The sequence below is a fragment of the Trichosurus vulpecula genome, chromosome 9, assembly GCF_011100635.1.
Source record: "Trichosurus vulpecula isolate mTriVul1 chromosome 9, mTriVul1.pri, whole genome shotgun sequence".
NCBI classification, from domain to species: domain Eukaryota; kingdom Metazoa; phylum Chordata; class Mammalia; order Diprotodontia; family Phalangeridae; genus Trichosurus; species Trichosurus vulpecula.
This window is the reverse complement of record NC_050581.1, coordinates 112,228,249-112,243,723: the sequence shown is the minus strand read 5'-3', so window position 1 is coordinate 112,243,723 and position 15,475 is coordinate 112,228,249. Positions and strand designations below refer to the sequence as shown.

The following is a 15,475-nucleotide window of genomic DNA, read 5'->3' as shown; positions in this document are numbered from 1 at the left end:
ACCTAATTCTCCAGTCCATTCTCCAACTGATATATTCTAGACCTCTTGTTCTTCCAGAGGAATTTTGTTATTATTTTATCCAGCTCAGTAAAATAATTTTTTGGTAGTTTTATTGGCATGGCACTGAATAAGTAAATTAATTTAGGTAAAACTGTCATTTTTATTATATTAGCTCAGCCCAACCATGAGCAACTGATGTTATTCTATTTATTTAGATCTGACTTTATTTGTGTGAGAAGAGTCTCATAATAGTGTTCATATAGGCCCTGGGTTTGCCTTGGTAGGTAGACTCCCAAATATTTCATAGTGTCTACAGTAACTTTAAATGGAATTTCTCTATCTCTTGCTGTTGGGCTTTGTTAGTAATGAATAGGAATGCCAAAGATTTATGTGGGTTTATTTTATATCCTGCAACTTTGCTAAAGTTGTTTATTATTTCAAGTAGTTTTCTACTTGAATCTCTAGGATTCTCTAAGTAAATCGTATCATCTGCAAAAAGTGATAATTTAGTTTCTTCTTTGCCTATTCTAATTCCTTCAATTTCTTTTTCTTCCCTTAACGCTAAAACTAACATATCTAGCACAAAAATGAATAATAGGGATGATAATGGACATCCTTGCTTCACCCCAGATCCTACATGTAATGCTTCCTGATGGTCTTAGGTAGATGCTATTTATAATTTTAAGGAAGACTTTATTTATTCCTACTTTCTAGTGTTTTTAACAGGAATGGGTGTTGTATTTTGTCAAAAGCTTTTTCTGCATCTATTGAGATAATCATATGGTTTCTGCTAGTTTTGTTATCGATATGATCAATTATGCTGATAGTTTTCCTAATATCAAACCAGCCTTGCATTCCTGGAATAAATCCTACCTGGGCATAACATATTATTCTCCTGATAGACAAACTGTCTCATTATTGTCATTCTCTTGAATGAAGTTATTGTTTCTATGATTTGTTCTTTGGCCCATTCATTCTTTAGAATTAGATTATTTAGTTTCCAATTAATTTTTAGTTTATTTTTCCATGGTTCTTTGTTACATAATTTTTATTGCATCATGATCTGAAAACGATGCTTTGACTATTTCTGTCTTTCTGCACTCCATTTTTTTGAGTATGTGCCATTTACCGCTGAGAAAAAAGTATATTCCTTTTTATCCCAATTCAGTTTTCTCCAGGTCTATCGTATCTGCCTTTTCTAAAATTCTATTCACCTCCTTAATTTCTTTCTTGTTTATTTTGAGGTAAGATTTATCAAGTTGAGAGAGGGGGAGGTTGAGGTCTCCCATTATTATAGTTTTCCTGTCTATTTCTTCCTATAACTGCCTCAACCTCTCCTCTAAGAAATTGCAAGCTATACCACTTGGTGCATATGTTAAATAATTATATTGCTTCATTGTTTATTGTGCCTTTTAGCACAATTAGGATTGCTCCCCCTGCTTTTTTTTACTTTAGCTGAAGCACAATATATTCTACTCTAGCCTTTTACCTTTACCCTGTGTGTATCCCCCTTTTTCAAATGTGTTACTTGTAAACAGCATATTGCAGGATTATAGTTTTTAATCCATTCTGCTATCCACTTCTGTTTTATGGGAGAATTCATCCCATTCACATTCAGTTATGATTACTATCTGTATCTTTTTCTCCATCCTATTTCCCCCCTGTTTAATGCACTCGATATTCTAAGCCAATGTGTATTAGTCCCATAATGTCCGCATGCCTAAAATAAGGTTCCCTATAAATCTCTGCCTACAGCCACCACTTCTTTCAACAGGCTTTCTGTGATACAAGTCAGTTGTCGTCCTGCCATCCCCAATTCCATCATACCATTCCATTGGACCTCTCCTAGGTATTTAACTAAAGTACAAGTCCGAATATGGTATCCATGTCCATGTCTATGCCTCAGAAGACTAATTCCTTGAGGACAGAAATTGTGTTATTTCATGTTTGATTTTCTAACACCACGAACAGAGCTTTGCTCCTAAATGTGTAAAGCAGAGAGAAAAAGGCAGGAGGATCACAAAAAAAAAAATTGCCAGGTTAGATTTATATCAAAACTATTGTATAACAGTTACATAAATAGCTAGAATGAGAATCAATTAATAGTTAAGATATACACAAGAGAAAAGGTATTTTCCATCTTCAATGAGGTTCAGATGAACCAACAAATTTTTATCTATTTAATAAAGATTACCCAGTGCCTAAACATTTTAAAACTTGATACCAACAACAAAAAAAAGAAAAAAACTTGATACCAACACAGCCAACTCCCCAACAACTAAAAAACATGCCATTCAATGACTGAAAAAAAAATTTAAAAACTCTAGTAGTCTTAAATTCTTGAAAGATATCAGTTCTTCAAAAACACCTTATTATATGGCTTGTTTTTATGTTTTAAAATCCTGCAATGTGGCAATTTCAAACTCAAATTGCTTACCTGCATAAGCTTACATTTCAAATTAAATTGCTCATTTGCTTAAGCTTATATTTAAATTTTTATAATCTAAAAATTTATTTCTTTTGGCAAAGAAAGACTTATGAAATAATAATAAATTCATCTGAACAAAAGTCTATGTCATTACAACAATGTTACTAGTAGCTGCTGTGGAAGTTAAGACCAATTACACCAGCACACAGGAGGGAGCTGCTAAGCACAGCAGCTCTGATTTACTTTTTAAGGAAAGAAATTTTAAGGGGTTCACAATCTCACTTTCATTAAACATACATATATCATTCACTTCGTTCAGGGCGAAAAGTCAGCACCCTGAACTTCTCAGAGAACACAAACAGAAATTACAAGCAGAAATTATATAAACAGAGCAAATAACACAAATAAACAGACAGGGCTCCTAGCCGTCTGTCCATAGCCAATACATACATAGTTACCAGAGAGAGAGAGAGACAGAAGCACCAACATCTCGATTTTTCAAAGCTGGGAGGGCAGGGGCGCCTCCTTAACGGCTACCCAGAGTCTCATCTAAACAAGTCACAGGAACACTATTCCAAGGAGTGAGCCCCCCAAAGCAAAATGCTACCCTCAGAGTGTGTATATACATATACACATACACACACACACACACACACACACACACACACACACTTCTTCAGGGTCAGCCCACAGAGGGCATCACAACCATGTGACTCAAACTCATGTGACTTAGGCTTTTTCTTCACTTAAACAGGTCGTCAAAGACTCTCGATTCAAACAAAGTCAAGACTTAATCAAAGGCACTTGATTGCCTTAGTGCTGAGGAGCACTCCAAAAGAAAAAACAGGGAAAAGTCCCACCCTGCTTGCCATTACAGTCATATGATAAGGGGTATCAAATACAAATAGAAAAGGATCCACACACTGAATTAGAAAACCACAAATTAACATTATCTACCTTGTACTGCATTTTTAATTATTTTGTTAAACATCATCCAATTACATTAAACTTAGGCAAATTGAGGCCCAATACACTGAAAATTATTAGAGTTGTACCAAAGTGGAAAAGGAAGCACTGATGAGCCTTCAAATAAAAACTGGAGGACCACTGTCAGCTCTTTTATAATAGGTGGGTTTTGTTTTGTTTTTTTCAGTTAAGAGATGGACTAGATGGCTACTAAGATGGCCTTCCACCTCTGAAATTCTGTGAATCCTGTCCTTCATTGTCCAGAATCCAGTGCAAGCTATTTGGTAAACTAGAGAAATGATCATTTGAAAATGACAAAATGGAGTCACTGGGGCAAACAACAGGTTAGAAAACTTTAGATTCACTGAGCAACACCTGCCTCCCTGAAGGATTTGTAGCAGGTCCTCAATTTTTTGAGGTATGAGCATCACTTTATTCTTAGTTTCTGTCTTCAGGATATCCTGTACCAACCAGCTGAGGCAAGGCTTTCCAAAGAACAAAGAATCTTGAATTCTTTTTAATTTTTTAAAAAAAGGATTATATTTAGCATGGTATCTGGTTTTGAAATCTTTAGTGTATGAATTACCATAATAACACACAAACACTGACTTACCATCCTCCAGTGAGGTAGGATTAGGATAAATGTGATGAGAGGCTTTTGATTTTTCATCAGTGAATGTTCCCTGGAAGACAAACATACAAAAGAATGATACTTGGATCAAGTATGAGACACTTGGAAAATAATTTACTTTCACTAGACGCTAAATAACAACAGTAATAGTAAGAAAGAGAGGAAAAGTAAGCAATTAATTAAAGATACCAAATAAGTGGTAATGATACTTTCTTTATTCAGAAAAGGGAAAATGAACTTTATGTTTTAGAAATATTGCTGGATGGTGTTTACCAAATAGGTGAGCCAAAATAGAAAATAATGGACAATTTGGGCATTTAACATTTTAAACAGAAACTAAGGGAAATCTTAAGTAAAAAAACCAATAGGCACAAAGGGAAGTCACTGAATTCAGGGAGAAAAAGGAATGAGTTTTCCCAAGTCAGAGCAGGAAAGATGTCTAGCATTCACAAATGTTACAGTAAAAACAATATTATAATATACATTTCCTGGCATAATGGAGAAAACAATTTACCTGTTATCAGAGGGTCTGATATTATGGAAAAAAAGTAGAGAGGGAAAGCAGTGGTGGGAATACGAATACTGGTAGAGCAAATGCAAATTTAAGCATCAAAGAGAACTGGAGGTAGGAGGGCTTTCCTACTTCACAAGTCTGCTTCTGATAACATCTGCTACTCTACAACTATCCTATTCATGACACTAACAGAACATAATGATTTTCTTAGCTTCAGGAGAAAGTAACCCAAAGTAAGTGAAAGGTACCAGCACTGATAACCTTAGTGAAGATTAAATACTAAGAATATGACATGAATGGAGAAAACTCTGTTGGTACAAGAGATCCTGAGCACCAGTTAACATTTTAACATCTAAACAAACAAGGTCATGCAAATGACTTGTGAAACTGTCTTATTAGATATACTATGCGAAAGTTCTGAATAATCTTCTACCTGATGTCGTTTGACAATGTCCTTTAGTTTGTTAGCCAACTTCAGTTCAATGTCTGGAATGAGGTAGATGTTAGGTCTGCTCAGACAGTTGTTCTAAAGAAGAAAAAAAATTGAAATTTTTTTGTTTAACAGGAAAAACCAATTTAGCTATGCAATGCCCCTCAATTCCAAAATTAATCCAAAGAATATACATAGGACACTTAGATAAAACAGTAGTTTACTAATACTTCTCTCCAGAATCTTAAGCTTACTCCAATGTTCACGAGTATAGAGTACTGTATTCAGATTTTAAAAAAATTTATTTGAAAACAAAGGCTACCCAATCTCATTATGTAGTCACAGGTTTAGTGGAAAAGGGAACACATGGAAGTGTTGCTCCAAGTCTCTTATTCCACTTCTAACTGCAGGAGAAAACCAGAAGTTTAAAAATTACATTAGGTCTTCCTCATACCAAAAACAAACAGACAAAAAAAACAGCCTAACTCCTCTTTACCAAACATAAATACACTAAGACAAGGCAGTACATTACAATGAAACCCAGTTGTGACCTCTAAATTCCTTTGGTTTTGGGAACAACTGCCACCATGGCAGACGGGATACTGTTCCACAACATATACTTTTAGAGAATTACCTGGAGCACTGAGAGAGATAAAGTGACTTCCTGTGGTCACAAAACCAGTTTGTGTAGATTAGAACCCAGGTCTTAAGAAATCCCTGGCAGGTTCTCTACAATCTATGCTAGACTGCTTCTCCTACTAAGAATACATCTTCATCTACAATGTGCTGACTAAAATTTGACATTTCATTAAATAAAGTTATCATTTATTTGTCAAACAACTAGCATAGTAGACTGTAACAACTAGCTCATTAAGGAGAACAATGTTAAAGCAAAATATTATGTAATCAAGGGCACGGTGTATAAGTATACATAAAACTCAAGTACGGAAAAGTCATGTGCAGCTACTGAATATAAATTTTATAATTATCCCACCATAATTTAACAATTGTACTCACTGCTTAAACTTTTATAATACGAAACATTTTACAAAAACACCAATGAGGTAGATTTCAAAAAATACTTCTAGTTTCTTCCAAGATAGCCGAAATCTTGGAATTCTAACAAAAGTATGCTTAGGAAACTTTTTAGGTTTTAATCTAACTTGAAGAGTTGATGAATATCTTGCCTGAACTAGGGTTTTTTCAATGTTCATAAACATCTCCACATTACGATCCATTCGGGAAGGATTCTGTAGGTCAAACCTTCTCCTAAAAGTGAAAACAATAATTAGAAACAAGTTTATTATTTCAAACAGCAATAGGCTTTTTTGTTCAATTTTGTCAAGAAAGCTTCACTGATCTAATAAGGAAGTGACATTTTAAAAAACATATCCAAGAAAGTCATAAATCATTTGCTCGCCAATGAAAATTTTACCAATACAGGTATATTTCAACATTATGTGCATATTTTTACATGTACATTTTACCACATTTTCATATTTCAAGGAAGAGAGTATACTAATGTTGAATAATAAAACTAAAAAATATAACAATAAAAACTAAAACTTTATTGATGGGAATTTAAAATTATTTGAGGCAGGAAAAGCACAGCAGGAGTTTTATTTTCTTGCACATGAATTGCATTTCATTTGTGGGGGTAGGCTTTAAAGTCAGTATCAAAGAGGAAAATGCAAAAGCCCTAAAATCTAGAGCACACCATCTTTAAAAGACTGACATCTATAAAGGGAAGATCGCTTTAAAAGAAAATAGTGTTTATCAGACAGCCAATCAATCCGAGGAGATAGCAAGTAGGATCAGTTCTGAAGAAATAAGTTATGACTGAAATGAAAGCCAAAAAAAATTAACAGTGGTATTTTAATGTAACAAAGAAACATTGGCAACAAAAACACTACTCAAAAGAAAATGACCAGGGCCCAAGGTTTTCCAATTCACTTCAAAAATATTAGTAAAAATGGCTATTTACATGCAACAGTGTTCCGGTTACAAAGTTAGAGAGAAGTATGGTCCCTTCCCACAAAAAAGAGATGATAAAATCATGTGTACAAATACCTATCACATAAGCCATTAAGTGCCATTTCACTGATTCAAAATATAGGACAACAAAATAATCACTCCCAAGTGGCATGATCAGGGAAGGTATTCTGTAGAAGACTATTTAACTTAAGAACTGAAGTAGTAAGTTTTCCTAGGACAAAATGAAGGGATAAGCAATCCAGGTAGGAAAGATACAATGAGCTAAGGCCTCCAGAAGGAAGAGCTCAGTGCATGTGTGTGTTTAGGAAACATAGAATTTTAAAGATTTTCTAAACTACAGGACTTATGTTGGGAAGTTAATGGGAACATAAGTCATCAAGCATTTGGTAAGAACCTACAAAGTGTAAGGCACTGAAGATACAGAACAAAAACCAATTAAAACCTTGCCATATATGACCTTGCATTTTACTGAAAGAAGATAATATATACAGGGATAAGTAAATGCAAAATAGAATTTCTGTGCCATTCTATTCTCCTGAAGAGGCTGCTTTAGGGCAACTTCCACAGCTTGTCCTACAAAGGACTAAAAAGGCTGAATTCCAGGATTATAGTGCCAGAAGATCCCACTTCTAGTTCAATAAACAGGTGAGTCCTCAAATCTTACCATGTGGTCAGATTTCCCCTCTTCATGCCTACTATGGTAGCTGACAGCACGTGTGCCCTTGCTACTACTGCCTCTTGCCAGAAACCTGAAATTTGTGAACTCTCCATTCAAGCCAAATGAGCCAAGTAGGTTCAACTCTATATGCTTCTGCCCTAGGACGGTCATCACAGCAGGAGTTAGGATACCAAGGTCTATCTCCAATTGTGGATGTCTAGACAAAGCAAGCTAGGTGAAAAGAGCCTAAGCCCATGCATATCAGACATGTAAAGGACCAGTCTTCTATCTTCCACAAAGAAAAAGGAAAAAAAAACAAAAATAAATACTCCAAGTAGTCCCTAAATAATCAACACAATCTTCCCCTTTTGGGTGAGTCACACCTTCCATCCTCCTCCCAGCGTAAAGTCTCCAGGCCATAGACTTCAATCCAAATCTTGTGGTTTAGTCTCTCTGAAAGTGACTGTTAACTGGGAAATGAGGGTAAAAAGGCAAGAGTGGGCTTAGATTGAAACTGACTTTAAAAGTCACACTATGAAGTTTAGGTAAAAATGAAAGGAGATACAGGTAAAATAAAAGAAGTGAAAAAGCATAGGGATTTACAAGAGATTTTGGTATATAAATGGGTAAATAAAAGGTAATTCCAAGTTCCATGATCATAGAAAGAAAGAAAAAAGTTTTCTCATTAGAGAAAATGAGATGGATTTCTAGGGAAAAAAAAAATAAGCAGTTGTAACAGCCATACTGTGCGATGACTAACTTTGATAGACTTATCTCTTCTTAGCAATGCAAGGATCTAGGACAACACATGCTGTAAAATGCTGTCCACATCTAAAAAAGAACTATGGAGTCTGAATGCAGATCAAAGCATATTACTTGCTCTCTTTTTTTTTGTTTGTTTCTTCTTTCTCGTGGTTTTACCCATGGGTTCTAATTCTTCTTTATATATTACATGCCGTCTTGTAGGGAGGGAAGGGAGAAATGGGGAGAAAATTTGGAACTCAAAATCTTGAGGAAATGAATGTTGAAAACTAAAAATAAATTTTAAGAAAAAAGAAAAAAATAATAAGCAGTTACTATAACCATAATAAGTGACAAAAATGGGGATAAATTCCATGCAAATTTAAACATAAAAAAACAAAGAAAGGAAAACTGCTATAGTGAGAAACACTTTTATGAATCAATTGGTTAGTATCAGTACTAACCTAAAAGCTAAGATCTTCTACAATGTCTGGTAGAAAGAACAAGATACTGAACTGGCCCAGGGATGTCTATCTCCCTTTGTCAAGCCTTTGTAAATTTTCTGCCCTGGAAACAACATATTAACAGTATCCGCAAAAATCATCAGATTTTTTGGTAATAAGCAAAAACAGGAATAAGTGACAGAATATCCATTCAAAAAAATGAAATACGTAAAATAGCTGAGATAATTAACCTACTGAGACATACAGGATTTACATAATTAACTACAAAATACTTCGCAGGAACAAAAGGAATTATTACAGTGTTATTCAGTATTAAGTTAGTTTGATTGGGCCTAAAAATGAGAATACTATTAAACTGATTTTTACATATTTAGTGCTATGCCAAATAGACTATTATGGATCCATATGCTTTATAGAACCAGATAATGGAAAAAATTCTTGCATCAGGGTGGTGGCAGTGTTAGAGAAGGGGAAGTACAGCAGACATTATGAAGATATAATTACTAGGGGGTACGAAAGAAGAGGAGTTAAAGATGACACGTAGGCTACGAGATAGGGTGACTCTGTCTTCCATATCAACAAGAATGGCAGACGTATACCATCATTAGTCCCCTGAAACATGTTTCACTATATTTCATCAAAATTCTGCTGTCTTTTACAGTGTTTTTAGTACCATTAATATATTTATATAGATCTCCTGTTTTATTTTCTTCACTTTAGTTTGTGAAAAAAGTCTCGGGTTCACTGAATTTCTCATCTTTATCCTTTCATACAGGGCAATAATACTTAAGTATTCTTCAAACAATGGGCATATACTTCATTTCCAGTTTTTTGCTACTATTTAAAGAGGAGCTACGGATATTTTCTTATATACAGTACTCTTCTTTAACCCAGCCATCTTTCCACTCTCTCTCTTCCTACTAGATGAAGAGGTAGTCATTCACCTCAAGGAAAGTCCCTGAAAATGTATCTTCGATCCCATTCCTTTCTATCTTCCCCAACAGATTACCCCCTCTACTACGGCCTCTCTCTAATATACTATTTCTTACTTATCTACTAGCTCCTAATCTGTCGCCTCTTGGAATCTTTCTTCTCTCCACATGTTCATGATACTAATCTCTCCACTCCTTATTGTTCATTATTGCTGTCTTCCTCCAGAAAATGCTCTTTCCAGTGTATTCTCCAAGACTCAGCCCTGAAGCTCTTTTCCCTCTACATTCTCACTTAGTGATGTCATCAGCTCCCATAGCTTCAACTGTGGTATCAATGTAGAGGATTCCCAGATCTCTATATCCAGCCCTAAGTATCTCCTGAGCATATAGCCACACAACAACCAGCTTTTGCATATCTCAAACTGTATGTCCCACAGGTATCTCAAACATCATCATCAGGTCCACAACAGAGAATGTCTCACAAATCTGCCTCTCTTCAAATTCCCTATTATTGTCAAGAGTAATACCATCCTCCTAGGCCCCCAATCTTGGAGTTTCCTTCTTGTCTCCTCACTCTCACTTATCACACACATCCAATCTGTTGTCCCATCTTGTTGTTTCTACCTTTAAAACACCTCTACCATAGACCCCCTTCTCTCTACTCACCTAGTCGCCAGTTCAAGCCCTCGTTATTTCTTGCATGTGCTACAATAATAATATTTTAATGGAACTCCCCACTGGGGGGGGGGGGAGCAATTTTCTAAGATGAGGATCAACAAACTATGGTCCAAAGGCCAAGTCATGACCTAAAGCCTCCTGTAAGCTAAGAATAGTTTCTTTTTTAAATTTTCTAATAAATACACAAAAAAAATTGCTTTGAAAAACGTAAAAATCATTCTTAATTCCCTGGCATGTGATAAGCACTTGAATGAGTTAGGCGAGAGTAGGGACAACGCTAGAAATGCTGGGAAAGTGGATTCTACAAGAATTGGCAACTGACAGTGCGTGTACACAGCCCTTAATAAATGTTTGTTGATTTGAGAAGTATGGCAGAGTGAATTACTGGTCTTTATGCTAAAGGGTGCACTCTTAGTCAACTGTCAATAATAATGAATGCTCAAGATAAAGTCCAAAAGTTTACTCAAAAAAGTAGATCTGAAGGTAGACACAAAAGAACATGAGGAACTGGTTAAGAAATTAACTCAAAATCTGAGCCAGTGGGCTAGAGTTAGTGTTTGAAGGAAAAGCTAAGCAGAGGAAACTACCAAAAGCACATTAAAAGCATACAAACCAAACAAAGATCACCAGCCAGAGGCCTGAACTGGACCAACTGGCACGAAAGAGAGCCAGAAACCAAAGACACAAAGAGAAGTCAGGCTCAAGCTTAAGCTAAGACTGTACATCCTGGGACAGTGAGTGACTATACTTGTAAGCAGCTAGGACCTAGCCTCTATTTTTTTTTAAGAAGACCCCTGGGGATGGGTGCCTCCTCAAAGTAAGACAACATTCTTTAGGTGCTGGCAATGGTAGCAAAGAGGTAAGCTGGTCTAACACTCATTAGTTCAAGCATTTATTCAGCACTTCTGTATGCAAAGCAATGTTGTAGCACTTTCATATAGACTACAATACCTCTGGGATCTTTTGAATGACTGTACATCAATAATTCACTATTTAAACCTACTCACCCTTGATGTGAATGACTGAAGTACAACTTAAGTCTCAAGGATAACAGCTTAACTAGCTCCTTCCAATATACATTAGCAATATAACAATGTTTGGGGCTCCAAAAGGAACAGAATACCATCTCGGTCTCTTGGCCTACACCTCCACATCCAACAGTAGAGATGAAGGTCTAGAATTTATTTTCAGGGGGTTGAAGGATGGTCTTTATTGGATTTTGTGTTTAAGGATAGATACTTACTTATTAATGACTAAACAAACTCAGGAAGAGGCCCGCTATAGTTTACTAACATAGGCAGGGCTAGAGGTTAGGCACCAAAGAACAGGAGGAACTCTTAAGAAAGTAATTAAAAATCCATGACAGTGGGGCAGAATTACATGCTCTGAGGTAAAACTGTCTCCCATATTTACATATCCACACATGGTCCTGGGAAAATTTAACTACACATATATTATTGCTTATAAATCTCCATTCCTCTACTATACTCATATATAAGTACATAATATTAAATTTTCCTTCTGGAATTATTGCAATTGCAGACTAAATTATCAGGAGATACCATTTAGGAAGACTTTTAGGAGTCGCTACCCATCAAAAATGAATGAATGATCATTTTATTTGTTAAAAAAGTTAGAAATTACAAGATCCATTAAATATAAGAAAATATCTTAGTTTTATAATAATAAACAGTTTTTTAATTTAAGATAAACATAGCTATGTCTCATAACTAAATTACTCATAGTTGAAATAAACCCCTCACTCAAGTTAGGTATAAAATAAATTTCACATCTCAAGACACACTTCACACTATGTCCATACTATGTGCTATTCCCAATGAAAACTATCACACTAAATCAGACTAGGAGTATTCTTATAAAATGTCAATGTTATGTCAAACTGTACAAATAAAGATGAAAGCTTACCATCCCTGTTCGTTTTTATACTTGTAAGCAGCCCCAAGAATGTGACACAAGGTACCCCCAGCTTTGAAATCCATGAAGCACTTTGCCTGGAAATAACACATATAATGAGTTATACAAGTGAAAAGTGCTATAATAGAAACTTCACTTCTAAATGAGAATAACCTGTAACAAGGAACTTCCAGTGAAGAGTGATGTCATTTCAGTCATGAGACTGAAATTATTTATCTATCTGTTCAGAAATATAGAAAATATTCTTATTTTTTCTTGTTTTTATTATTTAATTTTATTTTACCAGAACACAAAAACAAAGTAGAGAAAAGAAACAAAAACATATCATAACCTTAAATATGGAAACTTAAACATAAAGTAAGAAAGGAAAAATAAAGCATGTCATGTGCATACATAGCAAATATTCTTGAAAAGAAATCCTACCTTTTAAGGAAAAACTAAGAAATCACAATGTGTATTTATCAAAGATAAATCAGAGATAAAAATAAAAAGAACTCATTGACTTTGCTACCAACCAGTAATTATTTATTAAGGGCCTGATACGTGCAATGCAGAAAGATGCTAGGAATAACAAGACAAAAATTAAACAATCTTTGACCCTAAGGAGCTTTTATTTTCTTTGTTTCTTCGGGGGAAGAGAGGGTACTTAAATAATTTACATATACTGCATATATAAAATAAATCCAGGTAACTTTTGGGGGATGAGCAGGATAGTAGCCCTAGAAATTCCCTTTTATCAACAGGCAATCACAACATGAGGAGACTAATGAGAAAAGTTTATTACAAGAGAAATGAATATGCATGTAGAAACCAAAGTGTTCACAGTCCTTAGTGAAGTTTGCATATTTATGATAGTACAACAAAAGAAGGAAGAGAAAACATGAAGTGGTGTGGCATGAGAAGGGAGAGGTGGGAAAAAGGACAAAACACCTTGGAAAGGCCATGGCAAAAGCCACATTCTTTTCCCTTGGGAACCACTAGACTATGAAGATAGGAGGGTCCACTTATCTGCAAAAGACCCCAGCTGCACGAGCATTATCCCAGCCTGGCACAGACCGGCTAGCGCCTGTCTTGCCTCCCAAGGACACAGAGAATCCAGCTTGGGGTGCAAAAATAAATTATGTCAGCTCAGGGGAAGATTGGTTCTTGACACATTCAGGGACTCCTACATGCTCTGGATCTAGTGTTTCTAGAAAGTATGGCAACTTCAAAAAGATAAGTTCAGGGGATGCTTTAATATCCCTTAACATTCTACTTTTAGATATTTACAAAAATTCCATTTATATAAAACTATTTCAAAAATCTTTTGAGATTTGAGATTGGTAAAGCCAATATGGTAGAGAACTCAAGTGAAATCTTTGAACATTTCCCTCCAAACAATTTAAAAATAATGTCTCAAATAAAATTTTGAAGCAGCAGAGCCAACAAAAGTCAGAGCTTTCTAGCTTAAGACAACTTAAGAAGTCCACAGGAGAGGTCTCGAATACTGGGATGGGCTTAGGCCCACAGTACAGCAGGTGCACTTGTAGCGGGCCTTGGAGGCAGCCATAAGGGCAGCAGCAGCTTTAGGGGCTCTCAGCCCACGAGTGGTAAAAGGGAGTGAGGGTTGTCAGAAAAGAGATTACAGAGGACCCTTTGCTGGCACTGGGTTTAGCTGCCAATGATGGGCAACTTTCTGGCCCATAAGTAGTTCTGGGTCTCAGTTCTCAGTTGCAGGGCAAAGGCCTGACTGTAATTGGTTAAAAGGGAGCAGCACACCTCGACAATTCCAGAGCAAAGAGGAACACTAGCACTTGCAGCTATAGGAGACCAGGTAAAGACCCTCAGGTGCACAGCAGGAAACCTGTAACCACATCTCTCCCATGATAACACCACCTTGGAAGCACCTAAACTTGCAGACTCCCAGAATTAGCTCTTAAAATAAAACAGTGGAAAAAAGCCTGGAACTTGGGATAATGCCTCCCGACCTCCAAGTAAGCAAAGCCCAATTTTAACATAAAGTTCAAAGTGAAGTAATAGGCTGAGAACATGAGCAAACAACAAAAAAAAATTTGAGTACAAAGAGCTACTGTAAAATGTCACCTGAACTTATCTTTTTGAGTTGCCATTCTTTCCAGAAACATTGGATCCAGAGCATGCAGGGGGGAAGGAAGCCCAAGACGTAAAATTAAAAGAAAACAACAATGTGAAAACAGCTACAAGCAAAACCTGAAAGATAAATGCTAAGTGGACACAAGGTCTACAAGAATTCCTAGAATGGTTAAAGAAAGACATAAGAGACGGAGGAAAAACTGTGAAAAGTGAAACAAAAACAAAGTAAAAAGAATGAAAAAATATTAGAAAATGTGAAAACATCTCATGAGAAAAACAACTGACCTGGAAAACAGATCAAGGAGAGAAAATTTTAAAATTACTGGACTAAATGAAAGCCATAATCAAAGAATGAGCCTAGACATCATATTTCAAGAAATTACCAAGGAAAACTGTCCAAATACCTTAGATCCAGAGGGTAAGATAAAAGTTGAAAGAACCCACTGATTACCTCCAGAAAGAGATCCGAAAATGAAAATTCCTAGGAATATTACACCCAAATCCTGGAGCTCCCAGGTAAAGAAGAAAACATTGCAAGCAGCCAGAAAGAAACAATTTGAATATTGTAAAACTACACTCAGGATCACAAAAGATTCAGCAGCTTGCACGTTAAAGGAGCAGAAGACTGGGAATATGACATTCCAGAGGCAAAGGAGCTAGGATTACAAATAACTCGGCAAAACTGAGTATAATACTTCAAGAGATAAAAATAGACATTTAGGCTTCCAAGCATTCCTGATGAAAAAACCAGAGTTGAATAGAATATTTGACTTTCAACAGAAGACTCAAGAGAAGCATGAAAAAGAGTAATCATAATGGAAATGGAGTTAAGCTATTCACATTCCTATGTGGGAAGATGATAATATCTAGCACCTAAGAATTTTATTATTAGGGCATGTTGAAAGGAGTCTGCATAGACAGAAGGCATGGGTGTGAGTCAATTATGTTGAGATGATCTCCAAAAAAAGGAATGTAGAGATGAGCAAGAGGGATACCCTGGGAGAAGGAAACA

The 15,475-nt window shown here is 35.8% G+C and overlaps 1 protein-coding gene across 1 annotated transcript in view; it reads right to left on the bottom strand.

Annotated features, from left to right (window-relative positions):
* Positions 1-15,475, bottom strand: part of SMARCC1 (SWI/SNF related, matrix associated, actin dependent regulator of chromatin subfamily c member 1) — a 206,842-nt gene that overhangs the window by 142,605 nt on the left and 48,762 nt on the right. The window contains exons 3-6 of the mRNA XM_036737909.1: positions 12,364-12,449; positions 6,157-6,238; positions 4,973-5,065; positions 4,008-4,077 (exon numbers count right to left, since the gene is read on the bottom strand). Of these exons, the coding sequence (XP_036593804.1) occupies positions 4,008-4,077; positions 4,973-5,065; positions 6,157-6,238; positions 12,364-12,449 (331 nt within the window). The remainder of the gene's footprint in view (positions 1-4,007; positions 4,078-4,972; positions 5,066-6,156; positions 6,239-12,363; positions 12,450-15,475) is intronic.